This window comes from Borostomias antarcticus (assembly GCF_949987555.1).
Source record: "Borostomias antarcticus genome assembly, chromosome: 3".
NCBI lineage: Eukaryota > Metazoa > Chordata > Actinopteri > Stomiiformes > Stomiidae > Borostomias > Borostomias antarcticus.
Genome location: NC_140236.1, coordinates 18248663 through 18274491, shown reverse-complemented (window position 1 = coordinate 18274491; position 25829 = coordinate 18248663). Strand labels below are relative to the sequence as shown.

Genomic DNA, 25829 nt, shown 5'->3' with positions numbered 1-25829 from the left:
ATTTTTTAGGGCCGATACCGATACCGATAATTGGCAAATTGAGGTGGCCGATAGCCGATATTTAAGGCCGATATTTAATATCACCAATTCACTTTTTTTTTCTTTTACAAAATGACAAGGAGCGATGAAAATAAAATAAAATATTTTATTTTGGTCTTCACCTGGGCACACATTTAACAGCTCTCATATACTGTATTACAAATGAATTAAAAATAAATAGGCAACTCGAGTGGATCACTTTTACAGTCAATCACTGGCTCTCGTAGGTACCGCTCTAGCTGCTCTTCCAGGCTGGCCCTGACACTAACCACTGCTGACCTGACGCCAAGCAAGGCATCATACATGTGGTCAATGAGGTCACTCTTGATGACATAGTCTAAAAAAATATATAAGAAAAAAAGACAAAAACACACAGGTTAATATCCAATTAAACTCCAGTCAAGTCACCACGTTTCAAGACATTTTTCCTGCCCGTTTAATTTAGTATTGAGCCTATTGCAGACACCTAAAAGAAAATAAAGACAATAGACCATTTTACTGTTGGTAAACAATTTAGTGTGCGCATTTTGGCAACAAAAGAATGAACTCATTAAAGCGATATGTAGGCAATTTCGAAACGGGATAATGATGTTCCATAGAAAAAGGTCTATATGAAACTACAGCAAACCACAACAATGTAGGCTATTTCTCCAGTGAGAGCAGACTACAGAATTGTCCCTTTGACTGATTTTCAATGTTTTACTTTTCAACACAGCTGAATGTTTCATGACAGAATTGTAACATACTGCACACTTAGACAACAGTATATTAGAGTTGTCTGTTTAATTGAGCGATGCGTTTCGCTCGCTTCGTCATGCTCTCCTTTCGCATGTTGCTTCGATGAGCCTATAGAAGCAACATGCGAAACGCATCGCACAATTAAACAGGCCCTCCTCAAATATAGACTACTGTTGTCTAAGTGTGCGGTATGTAACAATTTTCTTATGACTAGCTCTGGCTTTATACCTGCACCTTTGATATAGCCTACGCTGTGCACAGACACCCTCTTTTTAACAGCTGAATGTATGTAGCTCATTTGTTTTCATTTGCATTCATCGGTGCTAATTAATAAACTATTTGACAACGGGAAGAGCAGAGTTGCATCCGACATCATATCGTTTTAGGCAACAAGTTGTGCGTAATAGCCTACAAGTGAATGAGCTCATCCAGCTCAATGGGATACGACCGCGTATCAGCAAATGCCTCTCCGGAGAGGGAGATGGCAGAACAGCATGGGAGATTTCGCTGGTGCCAGTTATCGTTTTTGTTGTGGCGCAGAGTTACATTAATGTACATTAGGCCTACACCTTCATAAGAGTTCAATTGATTTAACAGTTAATTCCGAACGTCCTTCTCCCCTCACTGCATCCGACATCATATCGTTTTAGGCAACAAGTTGTGCGTAATAGCCTACAAGTGAATGAGCTGATCCAGCTCAATGGGATACGACCGCGTATCAGCAAGTGCCGTAGGTGCCTCTCCGGAGAGGGAGATGGCAGAACAGCATGGGAGATTTCGCTGGTGCCATATCGTTTTTGTTGTGGCGCAGAGTTACATTAATGTACATTAGGCCTACACCTTCATAAGAGTAAAATTGATTTAACAGTTAATTCCGAACGTCCTTCCTCCCCTCACATCCATGCCTCTCAATGCGCTTCCGCTTTCCTATATGTCTAGAAGTGCATAGTTTTGCCTTGATTCAAATAGTCTTAAAATTCGATGTATATTACATCTTTATCAGACTGAATTAAATGTTTTTTTTAAGATCCGTCTCCCCTCTTTACAATGCGCTTTCATTGTCCACAAGTGGAAAGAAAGTCTAGACGTTGAGCTAGCCCGCTGAACCTGTCAGTTTAACCGCTCCATAAAATCTCCCGAGCTGGTGTAATTCCTCCGGTGGGCTACTTACTGACCCATGTTAAGTTAGCTAGCAGACCATTTCCTAATAAGGTGTAAAATGGCTGAGTGACTTTGATTTGAACTACAAGGATGGGAGAGCCAATTGGTGACGTTAGCTAGCTATCAGTCAGACTCAAGCCAAGGGAAAGTTCTAGCAACTAGCATAGCCTAGCTAGTTAAGGCTAGCTAACGTTAGTTGCATTACTTCCACGTTATTGGAGGCTGCCTATTATGAAAATCAATTTAACATGACAAAACTATTATTTTTCGGTGATTGTGTGACTTACCGTTGGAAATAATGCAGTCTCCGAGTAGGCTGGTAGCCTAGGAGACCCTCCGCGTTCCTCGGCGATGTGCACGGCACGCTTCTTGCTCACCAACATTATATGGCTCTTTCGTAGTGACGCAATATCGGCCTTATAAAGCCGATAGCCGATATGACGCCAAAACGTGAATATCGGCCGTAATTATCGGCCGAGCCGATTATTGGTCGATCTCTACAACCTAATACACACTGCTCCGCTTCCTGGGCCATGTGCACACGCACACTCTGTAGCGCTCTTTGGCAGTGTGGGCTTTATGAAGCTGATAGCCGACATGATGAGGATTATTGTTGGATCTGTAGTGCTGTCATCCCCCTCCTGGAGAACGGGCCTGGGAGGTCCTGGTGCCGGCGCATGCTGGACCGGTCGGACACAAGGACATGCAGAGCTTTAGAAGGTTGGCGCTGGTCTTGCGTGTCTCCTGCGTGTGACTGGTTCTGAATCAGCTCATATTTCATCCAGAAGCTGTAAAGTTGCATAGCTGGATTGCCGATGAATTATTTTTGTTCCTGACATTTTGTTCCAAAACATTAAAGCTACACAGTGTGATTTCTGTGCTTCGGCTAGCAGGGAGGGAGAACTCAGTTTAGACATTTCTATGCACAGTGTAACAGTTTAGCAGCTGGTTTTACACACACAACCCTCTAGTAGACCAGCCCTTAAAGAGTGGGCCAACTACTATCTGCAATAGTTAGTCAGCGATCTCATTGGCTGGTCCCGTCCCTGAGGAGCTGAGTAGGAAGGAGGGAAGCAGGGCTGGGGGGGTTATCATGGGGGTTATGGACAGGACCACTTCTCAGCTCTCTCATCCTCCTCCACTCATTCACACTCTCTCCCCCTCTCTTCTCTCTCTACCGGTGGGAGGGGTTAACCGGTAATCTGGTTAACCGGATTGGAGAGCCTTCAAATGCTTTACCGGTTACTAAAAATCACTAACCTGTATTAGTTTTATTTTTTTGCAATTTAAATCATGTATAATAAAAAAAATACCGCTAACCAGCCTCTAGCTCAGTAGCTCAATTGGTAGAGTGGGTCGTTCATTGATCGAAGGGTCAGTGGTTCGAATCCCAGCTCTGACTGTCCACATGTCGAAGTGTCCTTGAGCAAGACACCTAACCCCAAATTGCTCCCAATGAGCAGGTTAGCACCTTGCATGGTGGACAGCTACCGCCATTGGTGTGTGAATGTGTGAATGAGAGGCCATTGTAAAGCACGTTGAGTGCCGCTAAGGTGGAAAAGCGCTATGTAAGTGCAGTCCATTTACCATTTATAATTATTCAATTAAATTAATCTGTCGAGTCCGTTTCTATGGACGTAATGCAAGTGATGTGATCGCGTTCAGCCGTTATTCGTTCGTTATAATAATGCTGTTTTATTCCGTCTTGTCTTTTGTTTCATAGGAAGGCTCGCTAGGGAATAGGGACGAGTGAAGAAGTCTACAGCTTCATCTTACACTAAACCGAATATATTCATCTGATCCTGATTCCTGACAAATGTTTATTGTTTTGTCGAGAGTAGTTGGTTGTTGGTTTTGACAGAGCTCTTATGCGTAAGGATAGGCGAGACGGGATCAAGTGCAGATTCTTTGACCAAGTTGGCCTATAGGCTTATAGTGTTTTATTTTAGAGATTGAATCAGACTTGTGTCCGTGATTTTTTCAAGCCGACAACTTCTGATATATGGGCTATAATATTCTGAATGCACAATGCTTGCTCCATGTCTCCGTGTTCGTTTTTGTATCTGTAGCCTACAGCTTTGGTGCTACAGCAGCGCTTATTTATCAAAGCGTGTTTCTCTCTTCATTGTGTTGTTTTTGTCACATTATCATTGATAGTAGGAATTTCTATAAGTGCACCTCTCATGCTTTTTGCAACGTTGCCTGTATCAAAACCCAGGTAACGTTAGGCCTATTTTAGTCTCATTAATTAACGCAAATTGCTCAACGGGTAACCGGTTAACCGGAAGAAATATGGCTGTTATACCGGAAAGGAAAATATGCAATTTCTCCCACTCCTACCTCTCTCCCCCTCTCTTCTCTCTCTCTCCCCCTCTCTTCTCTCTCTCTCTCCTCTCTCTCACCCTCTCCTCTCTCTTTTTATGTTCCTTTCTTCTCTCTCTCCTCTCTCTTTCCTCTCTATCTCTCTCTTCTCTCTCTCTCCCTCCAGGTTCAATAAGAAGCCCAAGAGAGGGGTCCAGTACCTGCAGGAGCAAGGCATGCTGGGAACATCAGTTGAGGACATCGCCCAGTTCCTGCATCAGGAGGAACGACTAGACACGGTGACATAGCCACACGCACGCACACACACACACATATATATATATACACACACACACACATATATACACACATATATACACATATGTATATATATATATATATATATATATATATACAGATGTGGGAAGTTAGAAATGTCACATGCTGCAGCATTTCACCTTCGTGGTATTTGGCAGGGAAATCCTGTTGGAAATCTTGTGGGATTTCAGACGGGTGTTATTTCGTTTTAGTGATGCACCACCGCCAGGTGGCCTCTTTGAGTAGATTTAGCAGGCTGGGCTCAGTGTTTTTCTCCTATAGTCTACGATTGAAGCATCATTAAATTTCACACTCTTTAATTTAAATGCTCTGTTGTAAAGCACTTTGAGCTGAATTTATCTGTATGAAAGGTGCTATACAAATAACGTTTAATTGTTATTATTACCTTGTTCTCAAACACATGTTTTCTCCATCTATCTGGATGTAATTTAATTATTACGAACACCTATATCTAGGCCTACAGTAGACTATCTATCTCTTTAACTGACGTCGGGTCAAGACGTGGTGGCTGTTAGGTCAAATGCGCAAAATAACAGTATTGTAAATATATTTGTTAGTAAAGATGTGGTGAACGTGGGGGTTTTGTGTTTTGTTTCTGGAACGGATTCAACTGGTAGGCTACTCGTAAACCCCGGAAGTAAATTTGAAGACGGGGCACCAGCTAATGTAGCCAAGTCTGAGCGCAGTAGGCTATGGCTTCAGCACGATACAAAGAAAAAATAAGCTTGATCGACTTGTGGATCCATACAAAATTGACATAGTCGCCATGAGTAAAGATCACTCATTGCCAATCATATCCGGACATTAACTATCTTGTGCATAGATAGCGGCAGGATTGACAGTGAGTGCGTTCACATGCACAATATACACAATATTTTGTTATTTGAATCATTCAAATAAGAAAATATCGTGTATGTTTTTATTTATTTATACCGGCCGCCAGACGTTCAATGAACGGCTATAGGGAATGCGCAGTTTCGCGCTGGCTACAGCATATTATATGCACAGTTTCGCGCTATGTAGGCTATTATAAATAAGTATTATTCATTGGGGGAGCTTGGACTCGCTTGGGACTGGTGGAGAGACGCAGAGCCTCCCCAGACGCGACATCCTCCAGTTGGCTGAAGAGCTGCGCGCTCTGGCGTCCAAACAGCCACCGGCGGCGCCCCTCGCAGTGTCCACAGAAGAATGCCCCCCCCAAAATACCTGCATGGTGAAGACAAGCTGCAGCAAGAACAGAACTGTCTACCAATGCATGAAGTGCACCATAGCTGTCTGTGGCAGTTGCACTGCCAATGTGCAGAGGATATGTGCGAAGTGTATTTGAGCTGCCGCCTCAACCGTGCGTAAGAGCAGAGCGCATCAACTTGTGTATAGCTACAACTAGTAGCCCATAGCCATTAAAACGGCTTATTGTTTTATTCATATATCAACTAGATAACTCGATAATAATGAGTAGCCTAGTAGGCTATAAAAGGAATTCAATAGGGCCTAATAAGCCTTAAGTTGTAGCCTAGGCTACAGTACAATCACAAGACGCATAGGCCTAGCCTACCGTAAAAAGCGTTGCGTTCTCATAGGCCTATATTAACTTAGATAATTATTAATTATGCTCAGGTCATAATGTCCGTTGCAAATAATTCCCTCTAAGCAGAATTTGAATTGTATTGAAATAGGCTAAAATTAAATTTCCACATATTCTGATTCCTTCTAGGCCTATATAAAAAAAACATTTTTTTAATGTGTAGCCTAGGCTATAGGCTTCTGCGATGAACAAAACAGCCACAATGTAGCCTGCTTAGCGAGCGAGAGGGCAGTCTACCATAAAGTGTAGGCTATAGCCTAAACATAATGTAATATATCTAGACTACATGCATTGTGGTATTTCTTTATATAGCCCAGCCTGCAATTGTTTCTCAATAAACACATGTCATCCTCTGAGTCCGAATGTAGGCTAATAGACCGGCAGCTCTAAATGCCTTCCCAATCAATGAGACGTGGTTGTAAAAATCATGTTTTATTGATGAAAAGGGTAAAACTGAAAAACATGGAGAGTCATTGCATTGATCGATGCAGTCCGTTCAAATAGCCATCAAAAGTAGGCCCATTTAAAATGACCAATTACATCTTCAAATCCCTTCTAATCTTGGCCTTTGATAGGGTTTTTTCCCGCCCTACTGCCAATTATATCCGGACATTAACTATCTTGTGCATACAGAGCACAAACAATGAAACAATGAAACGAATAGATTTCCTCCCCGTCTGTCTGTGGCATTCGCTACCAGCAAACACTGAAAATACAGGTCCTCAATTTATTTAGATTAGACTAGCCTATCCAACTGGACCACTCCAATGAATGTTGAACGTAGCCTACTTTTATTCTTTAGGTTTTAGAGAACAGGCCTACAATGTCCACACATGCATGCGCCATCTGACTAGCTCGCCACTCGCCAGCGAACCTGGACTAGACTATTGTATCCCCCCCCCCCAAATTCTTTTATATTCAAATAAACTGGATGAACCGGTTTCCTAGCCCTGGATCGTGGGGAGGGGGTAGCCTGCGTTAGCGGGTGCTTTGCCATGACCGGCCATTCCACAGGTGTTGGATTGAATTTGCTAGTTTGATTTATAGATGGATGGATTTAACGTCCAAAGTAGATTGTGCAAGTATTGTATAGGCCCATGTGTAAGAGATGAATGGTTGTAACCATGAAAGCCAGAGGTAGGCCCTAGCTACTGTAGATTATCAGCATTATCACCAGTCTCAATTTATGTTTTCCTCTAGCTACTGTAGATTATCAGCATTATCACCAGTCTCAATTTATGTTTTCCTCTAGGCTACGTGTTGCCATTCATTTAAACCACCATCTCATCTAGACTACTTCTGTTGCTGCATTTTTACATTTATGCTTTCATGATTTTAGAGCGCAATCAACATTTTCCAGGATTCCAATAAGTCCATCCATTCATCCAACTTTGTGCTGAGCGCAGCGCAGGCTGGTAGCCTACTGTCAAGGATCACGACTGATGCACTCCCTTAACACGTCTCGCAACTCCCCAGACCATCAAGAGAATTTCAATATGAAAGACCTTAAGTGGGTTATTCCAGGAGGTAGCCTAATGTAGCAAGTCGTCGGTCTTCATGACGCACTGTGATGCTTGTTTGCTGTGTAGATCCAGTCATAGAAGCGGGCATCTCGTCCGGCGATTTGAAACAGCTGGTCAATTCACCCCAACAAGAACAGCCAAGCGAAGGACAAAAATGAAACCACAAACGTTACTACTGGTCTTGAAACAACTGTGTTAGCCTAGTTCCATATGAGAACACTCCTCGGTATAATTACGTATAGTATTAGTAGATCAGCCTGTGTCCACGTATTTGCTAGCTAACTGGTGTGTACATTCCATGAATATCTGAAGCAATTATTCCCTATGTAGTTCACTATGGGTAACACTACATGGGGAATAGGGAGCGAGTGAACCATTTCAAACACATCTAGTCAGCCCCGTTAGCTAGCTTACTCGTCCTGATGCCATGTTCCATATGAGAACACTGCTAGCTAGCTAGTTAGCCTACTGTATTAAACCTCTACTTGTCCCGATACCTTGTTCCATATGAGTTAACAGATACAGACCCGACGACAGTTACAGAGATAGATACTATAGATAGATAGGCTTTGTTCGTAATAATTAAAATTACAACCAGACAGAGAACAAGTTTGAGAGTTTGAGTTCACATAGTTGTTAGCTAACTGGTACAGTTGTTTACGTTGCAGTCTAGCTTACAATAGCTTCTCACGCCGTTCACTACCATTCCATATTTTTTCTGATTTAAGGTCCCATGACGGGTTTCTCTTCCTGCTTCTGCCTAAGCACTCCACAATACCACAATACAACGGTGTCATGTTTTACTGAAGGAGAAGTGAAGAAGACGGTAGCTATCAGTGGCTAAAGCAGCTGCTAATGTTAAGATCATTCCTGTAGCTGCTTTGCTGCTAATGCGAGTTCGTCTCCGTTCCTGCCCGAGAAACAGAAGTTGAACTAATAGCATCAAAATCAAAATAGCTACAGGAATCATCATTGTAAAGTTAGCTATCTGCTTTTTAGCCACCGACAGCTACCGTTAATATTATGAAGCTGCTGTCGTGAGCTAACTTGCTATCACGGTCTTATCGTGCAGCTTCACAGCCTGCTATTAGCAGACGGCACTAAAGTTGACAAAATCACACTTGCACATCATTAGAATTCCAACCATTTATATGAGATTTATCATTCAACTAAACATGGAACCTGAATACTACCTGATATTTCAACCTGCTGCCATCAGTGATCGGCGCGTCTGCTTGTTTGAGTCATGAATATCTTACGCAGTGACATTCCATGTAGTGTACCAAAACTGTTAAATCATTCCCCATGTAGTTCACTATGAGTCGCACTCAATACATCCATGGTAGCACTACATAGGGAATAGGGAGTGAGTGAACCATTTCAAACACATCTCTGGTCAGCTCCGTTAGCCATCTTACTCGTCCTGATGCCATGTTCCATATGAGAACACTCAGTTAGCCTACTGTATTAAACTTCTACTTGTCCCGACAGTTAACAGATATAGACCCGGCGACAGTTACAGAGATAGAAACTATAAATCGATAGGCTTTGTTCGTAATAATTAAATTACAACCAGACAGAGAACAAGGAGTTTGAGAACGGTAGGCTCATCTAATGTGCGAGATTAGCTACAGCAATGGGTCAATGAGTAGTATTACTGCGCCCCTATGGGCGTGCGAGCGGTGGTGCGGAATGCCGTAAAGCGCCTGTTAGAATACCGCGGGTCAAGTTACATTCTTATGTTCTCACATCTGTATATACACACACGCACGCCGCACACACATACATATATATATATATATACACAAACACACATGTCAATGTTTATGAATCCCGCCCCAGACCCAGGTGGGCGAGTACCTGGGGGAGAATGTGCGCTTCAACAAGGAGGTGATGTACAGCTACGTGGACCAGCTGGACTTCTGTGGGCGGGACTTTGTGTCTGCGCTGCGGGCCTTCCTGGAGGGCTTCCGGCTCCCCGGGGAGGCCCAGAAGATCGACCGCCTCATGGAGAAGTTCGCCGCTCGATACCTGGAGTGTAACCAGGGGTGAGGGCTTGGACCTGAGTCTGGATATGATTATGATAATGATGAGGAGGAGGAGGAGGGAGGGGCTAGAGGGTTTAGGGTCAAAGCCGTGTCACGGCAAAGCAGCGACGCTGTTGTTCCCGCGGCGGTCCGTTCCCGCGACACGCTTTTCACATGAAGGATTTTACAGAAAACTGAAACCAGACTTGTTGGTTATTTGTTTTAAATCAATGACTCAAACAATTTACTAAACGAAAAGGCCAGTTATTAAAGGATTCGCCTGTACAATATGTGTTGTGGTGGCCATACAGTCAGTCCCTGTATATACGTAATGTAACAACAACAGATGTCTATGTCCAGGCATTACACAGGCTATTTCCAGCGTCTGTTGTGTCGGCAAATATCAGCATATAGCCTACTGGGAATGACTCACAGCAATAGCCTACCACAAAATGCACAAAATCTGGCTCTTTCATGGATATTGAATATCCAATAAAAGGCTATTTAAACAAATAAACAATTAAGCACACGCATTTGCATCACACTATAAACATTTAATAGTACTTAATATGAGTAAAACTAAATAATAATTAGTTTGATGTTTTTACCTCTGGCAAGTCAGAACCCCAAATGTGTTCGGAAGTAGAAGAGAATTCAACTTTTTACGATGGGACAGGGAAATAGGCCTAAAGGAAAGAATAGTGATTATAATTTAGTGAGTGCCAGCAATCGAATTGAATTGTTACAACAGCCTCAACAGCCGGGCTCGGCACTAGAACGGTGCGGCTTTGGGGGGAGAGCGGGCTAGATACTATCTGAGTCTGACGCTGTCTGAGTCTGACGCTGTCTGAGTCTGACGCTGTCTGAGTCTGATGCTGTTTTCTCAGATGATTGTAGTTTATCTGCCGTTTCAAGTCTGGATCAACAGCAAGAAATGACTTTGACTCCACCAGTGTGACTTACTATGCTATGTAGTTGACCTGCTGTCCTGTAGTTGATCTGTTTAGCTGACCTGCGTTGTGATTGGTCCTGTATAGCTGACCTGTGTTGTGATTGGTCCTGCAGACAGACTCTGTTCGCCAGCGCTGACACTGCCTACGTCCTGGCCTACTCCATCATCATGCTGACCACAGACCTGCACAGTCCACAGGTCAGTACACACACGCACAGTCACACACTCACACTCACAGACACACTTGCAGCATTTCCGTTGGTAAGATCCTTGCTGCCACACCAAACATTTGATACAAAAAACAATAATACAAATTAGGCTATATATATAAAAGTCTTAAATTAAAAATCGTAAACTTTTAAAATATTTCTGCCTAAATGCGCTTTCAAAACCACTGTCGCGCCCACATTAGGACTATTTATTTTCAATAAGACTAATCATTTAATTAAATTAATTTATTTTCAATAAGACTTATCTTTATAAGAACCTATAGGACGCGCGCTCTGTGCCGCTCCATGCTGCTCCTTTCTGAGGTGATCGAAAGATTCGGCGCGTGAAGGGATTTTTTCTTCAGTGAGCGGCATGAGGTTACAACGAAAGATAGGTAGGCTATTGACGCTCAAATATTACCATAGTGTTAACCAGTGTTTGAATTGGGCCAAACACTGGTGCTGGCACCTAGGCCTACTTTTCAAAATGCCTAGCCTACTGTCTAAAATACATTTATGCTAGTAATCTTAACTGCCGTTATAGCTACAGTTAGATGTGCCGACAGCTCCTGCCCATCTCAAGCACGTTGGTAAAGCCTTTGGTTTTATAATTCCCTGATGACAACTAGTGGATCCTATAACCTAATATATCAATACAATTTTCCAGATGGGCATACGACAATTTTTGAAGAGGAAGAGAGAGGAGAATGATGAGACCAGTCAGGTAGGCTAGGTTATTGCCGGCTAGCCATGATTCACATCAGGGGGATTCAGGAACAAGGCAAGCTACCTGTAGGCTAACAGTTTTGCCAGCTTCCCAGGGACCAGTAAACTCTGTTCGGGCAAGAGGAATGCCTCATGCAGTTGTCTGATCGGACAAGTAAAAATGAATATGATAAATTGGCCTTGTGTTGCTAACGTTATGTAACGTTATCTGAAAATACAGTTTGAGCCGAAGCGGAGCCTGCTCCATTTGAGCTACGAGCTGCTGTCTGTCAGTCAGTCAGCCCTTCAAGCGAGCGTTGTCAAGGAGACATACACCACAAGCGCGAGTAGGTTTTGCAACTTTCGTGCAAGTCAAGTGCAGCGCTGCCTGATTGTGCGACTGTCTTTTTGGCTGGCTGAACTAACACTAGCTTGCGTTAATGTTCCTCCAGCCACCTAAAATGTGCCAAACAAAATAACAGAAAAAGCAACAAATTATTTAGGCATGTTTAAAAACTAGCTTACCTTTTTTTTTTATTAATCTACAGCTGCTGTTATAATGGTAACCTACAATACATTTGATTAAAATATGTCTATAAACCATATGATTTATTAAGTGCCTGTGTGGGTTTACTGTTTTATCCCATCCAGTTACATGTAATTAATTACATTTTAAGCTCTAGGACTTTACCAGCCTTACGAGATAAGTTAGGCCATCTTTATAGGCCTACTCTTCAGTTAATTGTTTTTTTTAGGCAGAGGAAGGGATTGTGGTAGGAGAGGACAGGACTGTGGCACAGGCACAGAGTGGAGGCACAGGTGAGAGAGAAGAGGAGATGTTGTTGAGAGGAGCGCAAGAGAGGAGTGAGGAAAAGGAAGGGGACAGGAGAGAGGAAGAAGGGTGGTCTCCGCAGTTGTGCTTTTCTGTCCTGCGTGCGTCCACGAAAAAGTTCACATTTATGTGAAATGTAACGTTCCCGGCTCTCCCCACTTTGATTTAGCAATGAAAACCGGCTTGCATATTAACCTGTTTTTGTCAAATATATCCATTGGAGAAATTATTTTTTCATCCAGGCATCTTAGTTTTAACAGGTTAATTATAGCTGAACATGTTTTGTTTGCTAGTAGATGGTATTCATTCCGTTCGCGATAACGTTATTGCAGCCAGGCTAAATTCCTCCAGGGAGCCAGTGATAGGCGAGTTGAAAAGCTTCACTCCCCGCCAGCAGGAGCTTTGGCCGCTGCTACTGCATCTGGGATAACCCGCTGATTTCGTGGCTGCTATTTCACATTCACCCTTGATCAATCCCAATACCGATCCATGGTAATAATGAATCAATCGTTCAGATCTGCAGTGCTGCATGCATGTTACAACATCATTGTTAGCTTTATTAACATAACCATAGCCTACATTTATCTCTCTAACATTAGGCTATCCATCTTACACCAGTCGGCCATTCGATAGCTAGAAGCGGTCAACGCCAACGTTGACTGAAAACACCCAAACTCAGTGTATGGTTTCATCTTTATGCCTACACATCAACTCCTTTCCATTGTATGTGAATAAATTCCTGTTATTCTAAAATATCCCATTTCTGTCCATTCCTGGAAAAGGCTAATAATTGCTGTCAAATGATCGCTCCAGTTTATCACCGTATCCCACTACCATTTCAACTATGCACAGGATGTTGTCTTGTGGTCATTTTCATAAAAAAATGATTAGCCTGATCAGTTTGTTGTATGTATTAGGCCCCTTTTGAGCGTTTTATGTGTGCAGTGTTAAGTGTAAGCTTATGCAGCCTACTCCAAACTTTAATGGTTACAGCAGTCTGAAACTGTGAAAGTCTTCATGTAGGCCTAGTTGTTAGTTCCAAGTCTCTAATAGTTTAACAAAATTTGTTTGGAAACACTGCAATATGTGCCTTTAGCAGCTGTAATAATGTTATAGTTAAATACCTAGCCTACTGTAATTTGCACAGACAGCTTCAGTTGTAGTTTTAAAGTATTTATTTATAATAATAAAAAAGAGATTAAAAAAATGTTTTGATTAAAAAAAAACAATAATGTGGGGACGCATGGCCATGGAGCACATTACGAGCCATGGAGCACATGTGGGTCATACCCTGGGACAGCTACATCCACAATATGTGAAATGAGAGCACAGAACAGACCCACTGAGTGGTTTGGCTGGGGAGGATGAGAAGAGGGAGAGGAGGAGGGGGTGGGAAAGGGATGAGGAAGAACAGTGATATTAATGAACAATGTGATGGCAACAAATATGTCTTGGTACAAAAATGTACTTAGCCTATGTATACTAAACTAACACAAAAAGAACAGCAGTATGTTCATCATCACATAAAAATAACACTGATTTATTTGAGCTGTTATGTAAAAAATAATGCTTTGTCAGTTGAAGTTGCAATCCAGAGGAGGTGTAGGCCAAAGCAACTTCACCCACTCCGGATTGTTGCTTCAAGGGACGCAAGATGTTTCTTAAAAAAAGGTCATTTCCCAAAGTGGATAAATGACATCCATCAGTCTCAAATAAATCGGAGTTTTTATTTGAGGATGCCCAACACTGTTGCCGCCTAGTTCCCTAATAAATGTGACCCATTGTTCACAAATTTCCGAGCTTTGTTGAGTCTCGCCGGCTTGACAGGAATCCTCCACTTGCGTCTCTCGTTGATGAGGGAGATGGAGATCTTCATCAACGGAAACCGCTCGTGGAGGTCCTGCAGGTCCTGCTTCATCACACCGACGAGGTCCACACTCAGGTCGTAGCCAAGGTCGTTTCCCCCGCAGTGGATGAGCAGGACGTGATTGGTCTCATGTTCCCACTCGATAGGCTTGCACCTTGACGTTGGTGAGTGGGCTTTAAACCAAGACGGGCCTTTGTATGATTTTATGTTTCATGTGGTTTGTGTTTTGTGTGTCATATTCTATTATTTAAATGTCATAACAGAAACAGTGTCCCTCCTCTTATCCTCACAGCTCAAGCCATTTTTAGGAGACCAGTTCACACCTCAACCAGACCTGCTGCTGTTTTGGACCTGCTTTAAGCCCTTTTTTTGTGGTGTCCGTTTTCTGTGTTCTGTGTCAAGTAAGCCAACCCACCTTCAATGCAGTGTAGCCTCCACACTTGAATGGTTACAGCAGTCTTGTCGTCTACAAGCAACAGTCTCTGGCTTTGCATGGCAATTTATCAACCCTCCTGACTTCCGCGGGAGATTCATAAATTTGAACTAGGTTGTGTAGTAGATGGGCTACAGTAAATTAGGACATTTGCACATTTACTGAACAAACAGACAAAAGTCGGACATTAAAAGCAATTGCTCCATACATACACATATATATATATATATATATATATATATATATGTATATATATATATATATATATATATATATATATATAATGTTTCACATTTAGTTTTAATGCTTTTAATGTCTAATTTGTAATGCTTTTAATGTCGTCGTCCCCCCCCCCCCCCCCCAGATAAAGGTAGCCTATTAATTCTAACAACAACGGGGTCCCGGCTAAAGTCTTTTAATACCATCCATCATCATCCGCTTATCCGGGGTCGGGTCGCGGAGGCAGCAGTTCCAGCAGGGAGCCCCAGACATCCCTTTCCCTAGCAGCATCAACCAGCTCTGCCTGGGGAATCTTTAGCCGCTCATAGGCCAGTGCGGAGATGTAGTCTTTTAATACCATTGACTGTTTAATCAAATGTGTTAATGAAAATTACCACAAAAAAGGAGAGTAGTCAAAGCACACCGCTCAAAAAGGGCTTAATACATACAACAAACTGATCAGGCTAATCATTTTTTAATGAAAATGACCACAAGACAACATCCTGTGCATCGTTGAAATGGTAGTGGGATACGGTGATAAACTGGAGTGATCATTTGACAGCAATTATTAGCCTTTTCCAGGAATGGACAGAAATGGGATATTTTAGAATAACAGGAATTTATTCACATACAATGGAAAGGAGTTGATGTGTAGGCATAAAGATGAAACCATACACTGAGTTTGGGTGTTTTCAGTCAACGTTGGCGTTGACCGCTTCTAGCTATCGAATGGCCGACTGGTGTAAGATGGATAGCCTAATGTTAGAGAGATAAATGTAGGCTATGGTTATGTTAATAAAGCTAACAATGATGTTGTAACATGCATGCAGCACTGCAGATCTGAACGATTGATTCATTATTACCATGGATCGGTATTGGGATTGATCAAGGGTGAATGTGAAATAGCAGCCACGAACTCAGCGGGTTATCCGAGCGGCCAAAGCTCCTGCTGGCGGGGAGTGAAGCTTTTCAACTCGCCTGTCACTGGCTCCCTGGAGGAATTTAGCCTGGCTGCAATAACGTTATCGCGAATGGAATGAATACCATCTACTAGCAAACAAAACATGTTCAGCTATAATTAACCTGTTAAAACTAAGATGCCTGGATGAAAAAATAATTTCTCCAATAGATATATTTGACAAAAACGGTTAATATGCAAGCCGGTTTTCATTGCTAAATCAAAGCGGGGAGAGCCGGTAACGTGCGTCTACATTTCACATAAACGTGAACTTTTTCATGGACGCGCGTAGGACAGAAAAGCACAACTGCGCAAGTACAAAAGTCACCGGAAATAGCCAAATGAATACAAATCTAGCCAAGATGGCGCGGTTCAATAGGCCTTCACTTTAGATTTCGAATCCTAGGGGCTTGCCGATCCCCCACTTTTTCAGTTTTGAAATCAGACTCTTTTTTTCACACACCACCACACCAAGAGATCAGTTACACAGGAAACACTGCACTTGCACACACTCACAAACACACTCACACATATATACACACATGCACACACACACACTGGGACTGTGCAATAAAATTGATAAAGCAATATATCTCAATATTCTTTCTGCGATACTTTAGCGATTTTCCACTGTAAAATATCAATTCTTAACAAAAAAAAGAAAATATACAGGTATACAATATACAAATATACAAGACAGGGAATAGATATAGATATATAAAATGGTGGATAGAATCCAGCCTTTGATCAATTCTTTTTTTTTTGTCATTAAAGTTTTTTATTCAAACATATTCGAACAGACAGTAATATTATTTTCAATTACAAGACATCCATAGGTCTATGAAAAGTGCACATGCTCAGGACATGCACGCCAATAACAGTAAATAAAAATAATAATAAATAATAAAACATTGCTAATACAATCCCAGCATTCTAATCAAACATCACTGTGCTCCAGAAATGCTGCAAACAAAGAAACGGTCCCATGACCTCAGAAAGTTCTCATTCCCACCACTTAATCTAGCCAACATCCGCTTATAAGATACTATTTCTAACATGGATTCTATCCATTTGTTTATAACAGGAGATGATGTACTTTTCCACAGTCTAAGGATCATTCGAGCAGCTGTTACAACCCCTACCTTTATCACTGTAAAGTCATACTTTGAAACGTTGGGTAATTCTGACCGATCCCCTAATAGACATAATCTGGGTGATACAGGTACTGTCGAGCCCAACCACTTCCCTATATATCCTAACACTTCCTCCCAGAATGGGTGCAAAAGTTTACATTCCCAAAACGCATGTAGAAAGGTTCCTGTTTCTGACTTACACTTCCAACATAAATTGTTGTCCAATATTCCCATCCTGTGTAGTCTGGAAGGAGTAAAATAAAATCTATGTATCAATTTATATTGAGTACATTTCCCCCTGGCCTCCCTTATATACTTCCCAGTATTTGATAATCCCCTTAACCATTCCTCATCACTCCACTCAAACCCTATATCCTTCTGCCAAATGATCTTCAAGTTTTTATGCATATCTTTTTCTAGCCCATTAAAGCTTGAGTAAAACACTGCTGCTCTATGCGCTATGCTAGGCAACTAGCATAAAAAGTCCCACACTGAATTCCTATCCTGACTAAATTCACCCTTATTGATGCAATCTCTAATCTGTAAGTACTTCCAAAAATTACCTTTCCTTTCCAAATTATATCTATGTACCAGATCAGAAAAAGAAATAAATACTCCGTCTGAGTATAGATCCCCTATTTTACATATCCCTCTTATAAGCCATTCCTTCCAATACACAGGTTTTTTCCCAATACATATCGCAGGATTGCACCAAAGAGAAGCATATGGTTGTTTTAGATGAGACACACCACATATCTTATGTACTTCTCTCCAGACTATTTTGGAGTGGGCTAGTACTGGGTTCGAGGGGTAATCCTGACCATCAATAGCTGAACCACGTGAAAGAGCATCCAGCATGTTTTTATCTTCTGGAGGAGTGGTTCCATATTTGAGAGCATTATTTCATCTAAATTAGAGCTTAGTTTAATACCAAGATTTTTCATACCTGAAGGTATCCATTTAAAATGAAATGAGGTAACATCCCTGGAGTGACACGTATTGGATAAAGGCATACTCTCTGATTTGTGCCAATTTATCTTATATCCTGACAATTTAGAATATGAATCAATACACTCAAGTAACACTGGTAATGAGCTGGTGGGATCTGCTACCAATGCTAAAATATCATCAGCATACATAAGCAGCTTATGCTCTCTACCCCCTGCATGTACGCCCTTAATTCTTATATCAGCTCTGAGTCTTAAGGCCAGAGGTTCTAATACTATCGTGAAGAGCAATGGTGAAAGAGCACAGCCCTGTCTAGTCCCCCTCGATAGGCAGAAAAAAAATGATATCAGCCCGTTTGTGAGAACAGCTGCTCTCGGATTGGAATAGAGTACCTTCACCCAATTGCAGAAGCCGGGCCCAAACCCAAATTTTGAAAGAGCCAACATCAGGAACCCCCACTCTACTCGATCAAAAGCCTTCTCGGCATCAAGTGACAAGGCCGCTACTGGAACTGGGTTGGAACGATTCATATGCGTAAGGTGAATAAGCCTCTGCATGTTATCAACTGAGGACCTGTTCTTAAAGAAACCCACTTGGTCACTATGTATGATATCCGGTAGTACTTTCTCTAAACGTGACGCCAAAGTTTTTGTCAGAATCTTACAATCTACCCCAAGAAGACTTACGGGTCGGAAATTAGATGGATCTGAGGTATCCCTGTCCTTTTTAGGAATGAGCGAGATTAAGGCATCATTAAATGTACCAGGTAGAGAGCCTGTTTCAAATGCCTCCAAATACACCTTATGTAGAATGGGAGTGAGGATATCTATATATTTCTTATAATATTCAACAGGGAATCCATCCAGACCAGGTGATTTACCCGTTTTCATGGACATAATAGTGGCTCTGATTTCATCCTCTGTAAGGGGAGCATCCATCCTACTCTTCTGTTCACTGGAAACAGTGGGCAACTGAAGACCAGAGAAAAATGCATCCAATTCCCCTGGGGTCGGTGTACATTCAGATGCATAGAGATCCATATAAAACTTCTCAAAAACACTGTTGATGTCTTTTGATGAAGTTACTACCACGCCATCACCCTTCTTGATCATTGGAATATTAGTAGAGTTATCCTGTCACTTCAATTGCCTAGCTAGTAGCCTGCCTTTTTTCTCACCCCCTTCATAAAATGTAGTTTTAAGTCTAAATAGGGCATACTCCGCTTCCTTGTTGTATATGTCATGTAACTGATATTTCAAATTACAAATGGTTTGGTAAAGACTATCTGAATAGTGCCTTTCCAAATCTTTCTCCAAATTGCATATTTCTATATTTAATTGTCTTTCCTTCCTTGCATTCTCTTTCTTCACTTTCGAAGAGTGAGCGATAATTTTCCCTCTTATATACGCCTTGGACGCTTCCCAAACAGAGGATATTTTTCCAGTGGAACCAATATTAATTTCAAAAAAGGATTTAAGATCATCTGACAACATGTCACTAAATGCCTGATCCTGCAGTAGCATTGTATTGAGCCTCCAACAGCCTTTTTTCACAGTGTCTGAATTCAGGTCAACATGCAACTCCACTGTGGCATGGTCACTGAGAGCGATGGCACCTATCCCGCAGTCCACAACTGAGTCTACCAAGCTGTTGGCTATCAAGAAGAAATCTATCCTAGAATGTGACTTGTGGCAATGAGAATAAAACGTGTACTCCCTCTCTCGTGGGTTCACTAACCTCCATATATCCACTAAGCCCAGGTCCTCCGACAGCATCCGGATTGCAGCTCTATCCCTGGGCGAAGGCCTACTACCGGGCTTGCTCCTATCGATCACTCCATCCATCACCTGATTGAAATCACCTGCCAGTATAATTTGGCCCTCCATATCTCCTACCATCCTATTAATATCATGGAAAAAGTCTGGCTCCCCTTTGGTAGGTGCATATATATTGCATAGTACAGTTCTAATTCCATTGACCAGAGTTTCAACACATAAGTCTGCCTTCCCTGTCACTGTGTTGTTTCAGCAAAACAAAGCTTAGATTTTTATTGATGAGAATCATCACCCCATTTAGTTTGCTTGAATAAGAGGTATGAAAAACGCTCCCCACCCAGCTTGTTTTAAATTTGACTGCTTCCTCATCCCCCAATAAATGGGATTCCTGAATAAATGCTATATCTGTATTCATTTCAAATATGCCAAAACCTTCCTCCTTTTACTGTGGCTCCCACATCCATTTATGTTCCATGATACTATGTTAACATACCTGTTAGCCATCGTTTCTAAACATGCAATAACCCTGTGGCTGTGACTGCAGCTTACCCAGCATACCAGAAGTTGCAACCCAACAACACACACTCAAAATATTATCTAGAACATTACCAGACCTAATCATAAATACTGTCTCAGCGTAAAAATCAAACATGAACACAAAAAACGTAAACCCCGATCCCAGCAACACAGAACATGCTGCTAAGCTAAGCAACTAAGCCCTCCCTCCCCCTCCCTGACTAATCTAACTGTTTTGGTCCGTGAGGCTCGTTGATAACTAGTGACAACACCACCGTTTCAGCCTCCAACAAGCACATCGTAAATTTACCTTCACGTAACTCCCACGGATTTACATACACTTCGTCATGTTTTCACAGTCCCATGGTCCTCTATTTAGCTAGTTAACTTTAGTGTCTTGCAGAAACTTCTCTGCCTCCGTGCTGACTTGGAATGTTTTCCGCTGTCCCTTCCACGTAAAGATGAGGGTAGCAGGGTACACCAGCCGGTGTCTCACATTGAGCTCATGCAGACGTCTCTTCACAGGGAGAAATGCCTTCCTTTTCTCTGCTAGCTCTCTGGACAGATCCTCGAAAGACAGCTTACAGTCCTCCCACTTGACTCCACGTTTCTCTCTAGCCACCTGTAGCACCTTGTCACGAGCCGTTGAACGCAGGAACCGGATCAGTATGGTCCTCGGCGGTGCGTTCGGGTTAGGCGGGGGGGCGAGAGAACGGTGTGCGCGCTCAATTTCGAATTCGTTGCCCGTGAGACCAAGTCCTTGGTCGAGAATCCTCTCCACACACTGAATCACTTTACCCGTCTCCTCTTTGCCTTCTTTCAGTCCCACCATTCTGACATTATTCCTCCGACTTCTGTTTTCAAGGTCCTCTACACGCGCCCACAGCGTTTCCACTCTCTTGTCACATTTATCCATGTCTTTCCCCATCTGAGCGTTGATGTCTTCCATGTCTGATATTCGTTGCTCTGCCTCTCCAAGCCTCACTTGTATGTTTTCCACTGAATCTTTGAGCTCTTTCGTCGTCTCTTTGACTTTGATCAATTCTTCATGTTTTAAATGCATTTAAAATGTCTATGTTCCCTCCCTCAGGATCACCTCCAGAGAGGGGGATACAGGTGTATTTTCAGCTGTATTTTAAACACTTTCTGTAAATTATGTAGAATATCGCAACGTATCGCAATATGTATGCCCCCCCCAGGTGAAGAACAAGATGACGAAGGAGCAGTACATCAAGATGAACCGCGGGATCAACGACAGTAAGGACCTGCCGGAGGACTACCTGTCCTCCATCTACCACCAGATCGCTGGCAAGAAGATCAGCCTGAAGGACAGCAAGGAGCACTGCATCACCCCCAAGACCAGCAAGCACAGTGAGGAGCATGCGCGCGTGTGTGTGTGTGTGTCTGTGTGTGTGTGTGTGTGTGTGTGTTGATGGTGTGTGTGTGTGTGTTGTAACGGTTTTGACTTTTGACTTGGGTTCCTGGGGTGCCAGTCAGGGCTAGGCCTGACAATTTTAGTTAGTGGGGTTTTGTTAGTCAGTAATTTTTTGGTCTTGGTCAAACCTTTACAAAGCGCTGCATGTATCAGAACATGAACCCTTATTTGTCACATCAATGTGAAGATTTTTTGTAATAGTATAGCCCTTAGTACCACAGAATAAACAGCATCAAACCATTACACAAGAGTCAAGTGTTGCAATGCAGGTCAGATGTATTTCACAATTCGTTCAAAGTTAAACAAATTAACAATTCAAATATTCAACCAGCAGGAACTTCACATAACCGAATAGCTCAGTCCAATAAAATGCACCAGTTCAATAGATAGTCCAATAGCTCACAATCCACTCAGTCCACAGTTCATTCGAATCCAAAACAGTTCCGTTCAGTTCACTCTTCAAAACCCGCTCTAAAGCAAAGAACGCAAGACTTACAGTTTGTTCACCGTCTGTCAGTCAGGCGAGTCGGGTCGGTCTGCGCTGCCTTAAGATGAGCAGCTCACGGCTTTCGCAACAACTCCAGTGCACGTAAATTATATTCCACTAAGACAAAGCATGTAGATTCCAGTGGTTATTATATCCAAACGTAGTATCCAGCCGGAGATGGCTATTCGCAGTGATAATAACTTGACCGGGAGAACGGGACGCGACATGTGGCACGTAAACAATCAGACGGAATATTCCTCTTCCTTGTTTGAATTATCGCGCCCCCAGCACTCGGTAAGAAACGCCTTTTCATTACGTGCGACGTGAGTTGAGAACAGGGGATTGGATGAAGTTAGCGTGCCTGTGAGTAGGGAAACGTGAGAATGTCTAGGAATCTGGGGTGTGACAGAATTGACAGCCGAGAAATGGCAGGACCGCCACAGTGTGTTGATGGTGTGTGTGTGTGTGTGTGTGTTGATGGTGTGTGTGTTTGTGTGTGTTGATGGTGTGTGTGTTTGTGTGTGTTGATGGTGTGTGTGTGTATGTGTTGTTGATGGTGTGTGTGTAGGTGTGGCTAGTGAGAAGCAGCGTCGTCTGCTGTATAACGTGGAGATGGAGCAGATGGCGAGGACGGCCAAGGCTCTGATGGAGGCGGTCAGCCACGCCCAGACCCCCTTCTTCAGCGTCACACACCTGGAGCACGTCAGACCCATGTTCAAGGTAAATACACACACACACAAACACATTAGAGGTCGACCGTTGATGGGTTTCAGGCCGATATGTCGATGCTGATATTGAGAGAGAGAGAGTTGTTGGCTATAACTTGCAGGATAGGTTATGCATGAAAAGGCCTTGCTTACACTGATACTAGCCAGCTAGTAGCTAGCTTGCGTTAGCTAACATTATCTAGCAAGACGAGCTGGCTGGCTAACAGAGACCTGCTTACACTAAGTAACTACTAAGTAAGTACACTATAGTCAGACTGGCTAGTAGTTAGCTTGCGCTAGCTAATGTTAGCTAGCACGATGAGCTGGCTAGGTAACATTGCATCCAATGTAACATTACAAGTAGTGTTTGTGCCGATTATCCATAGTCCATTGTTCCATGCCTGGGCGAAATGTTTGAAGCTTGGCTTAAATGACGCACCTCTCTCGCTCTGTAGTCATTGCAAAGAAAATGTATTTGTTGTTCCAATAGTCCATAGTATTCCATATTCATCCAAAAAATAAACTTACAAAACCCAATGTTCAGACACGGAGAGTGTGCGTCATTTAAGCCAAGCTTCAAACATTTCGCCCAGGCATGGAACAATGGACTATGGATAATCGGCACAAACAAAGTCAAATTACGGTGTTGAACCACACTCCTCTCTTTCACCTTGGCCTCCTAATTCAACTTCCCCTTGTCCTATATAGCCACACCCCTTGACCTCTCTATCCTGTCCTCGGGAATCCAACTCAAAAGGCCATTAGGCACATGAAACAAAACAAACAACAATAACACAAAACCATCACTCATCCAAGGCCATACCTCAAAACATAAACCATAAATATTCAACGAAAATGGCTGTAACAAGTAGCCTGCTCTGAACGTTAGCTTTGAGACTTGCTTACTCTGACCAGTCAAAGAACTATTATGAAGACTAACTTGGCTAACCGTAGCTAGCAAGGTAAGATGGCTAACGTTGGCTACATGTAACATAGCATTTTTTAGCTAACTCTCTCTAGGTTAGGCTAATATTCCAAATGATGTCCCCATTCCCAACGTTATTCACACAAAAAAACCTGAATCAACCGAATTACAGAAAGTAAACATTGTATAACAGTGGTGAAATAAATATATTGAGCTTTGAAAGGTAGTTTTTAGTTTTACTGTTTTCTCTCAGGTAAAGGGTTCATGCTAGAATGGATGGCCCGGAGGGAGGAGGGGAGGAAACTCTGCTCCACCTAAACAAATGCTCACAGCCGACTCGTTTGGCAGCTAGGAGACCATATGCGGAGCGATATGCGGAGTGCGCCCACTCAGCGCCGCCCGAGTAGCTCCACCCCTGGGTCCAGTTTCACAAATCAGCCTGACCCCTGTGTCCACGTCTGACCCAGTAGCGGCCTACTGCTGTGATTGGTTGATGTGTAGCGGAGTTCTGACCCAGGTAAAGTCTGTCCATCAGAGCCCCGGAGACGAGCACGTTCCCTCTTCCGACTGTATCACAGCTAAGCGGCCCGCGCTGGGGTCATGAGGTCACGCTGAGGTCATGAGGTCACGCTGAAGGCTGCTGGCACAGATGTGTCCGACTTTTTCAGAATAATATCAGACTTGTGAGCACAGAGATCAGCCTTGGGAGCACAGAGATCAGACTTGTGAGCACAGAGATCAGACTTGTGAGCACATCAGCCGATGCCGACTACCTCAAAAGGGCCGATGATCGGTCGACCTTTAACACACATACCTGTATACACACACACACACACACCTGTATACACACACATATACCTGTATACACACACGCACACACTGAAAGGTGGCTAATTGTTCCATGACTCCTTGACCTATGGACAAAAGCAGTGCTGCAACTGACTGTGTTGTGTGCGTGCGTGTGTGTGTGCGCGTGCGTGCGTGTGTGTGTGTATAGCTGGCGTGGACTCCTCTGCTGGCAGCGTTCAGCGTGGGTCTGCAGGACTGTGATGACCAGGAGGTGGCAGCGCTCTGTCTGGAGGGAACCCGCTGTGCCATCAGGATCGCCTGCATCTTCAGCATGCAGGTATACTCTCTATCTCTCTCCATCTCTCTCTCTCCCTCTCTCTCTCCATCTCTCTCTCTCTCTCTCTCTCTCTCTCTCCATCTCTCTCTCTCTCTCTCTCTCTCTCTCTAGGTCAGTAATAAACTTATTCAATGTTGTTTCCCAGTCTGCCTCCTCTCTGTCTCTGTTGCTCTGTGTTCATGTGTTCTCGTGTGTGTGTGTGTTGTGTGTTGTGTGTTGTGTGTGTGTGTGTGTGTGTGTGTGTGTGTGTGTGTGTGTGTGTGTGGTGTAGCTGGAGAGGGATGCGTACGTCCAGGCCCTGGCCAGGTTCACTCTGCTGACCGCCAGCTCCAGCATCACTGAGATGAAGCAGAAGAACATCGACACCATCAAGACTCTGATCACCGTGGCCCACACCGATGGGAACTACCTGGGGAACTCCTGGCACGAGGTAGGCCTGGTGGGCTGGCTGTCCTCTGTGGTAGGCCTGGTGGGCTGGGCTGTCCTCTCTGGTAGGCCTGGTGGGCTGGGCTGTCCTCTCTGGTAGGCCTGGCAGGCTGGGCTGTCCTCTCTGTTAGGCCTGGCAGGCTGGGCTGTCCTCTCTGTTAGGCCTGGCAGGCTGGGCTGTCCCCTCTGGTAGGCCTGGCGGGCTGGGCTGTCCTGTCCTGTCTGGTAGGCCTGGTGGGCTGTCCTCTCTGGTAGGCCTGGTGCGCTGGGCTGTCCTCTCTGGTAGGCCTGGTGCGCTGGGCTGTCCTCTCTGGTAGGCCTGGTGGGCTGGGCTGTCCTCTCTGGTAGGCCTGGTGGGCTGTCCTCTCTGGTAGGCCTGGTGCGCTGGGCTGTCCTCTCTGGTAGGCCTGGTGGGCTGGGCTGTCCTCTCTGGTAGGCCTGGTGGGCTGTCCTCTCTGGTTGG

At 43.5% G+C, this 25829-nt stretch overlaps 1 protein-coding gene across 2 annotated transcripts in view; it reads left to right on the top strand.

The window, feature by feature from the left end:
• arfgef2 (ADP-ribosylation factor guanine nucleotide-exchange factor 2 (brefeldin A-inhibited)) overlaps window positions 1-25829 on the top strand; it is a 102855-nt gene that overhangs the window by 48003 nt on the left and 29023 nt on the right. For both annotated transcript variants that reach the window (XM_084436410.1, XM_084436411.1), the window contains 7 exons: window positions 4427-4538; window positions 9529-9734; window positions 10779-10863; window positions 21460-21631; window positions 22751-22902; window positions 24812-24940; window positions 25212-25370. In XM_084436410.1, coding sequence (XP_084292536.1) covers window positions 4427-4538; window positions 9529-9734; window positions 10779-10863; window positions 21460-21631; window positions 22751-22902; window positions 24812-24940; window positions 25212-25370 — 1015 coding nt within the window. The remainder of the gene's footprint in view (window positions 1-4426; window positions 4539-9528; window positions 9735-10778; window positions 10864-21459; window positions 21632-22750; window positions 22903-24811; window positions 24941-25211; window positions 25371-25829) is intronic.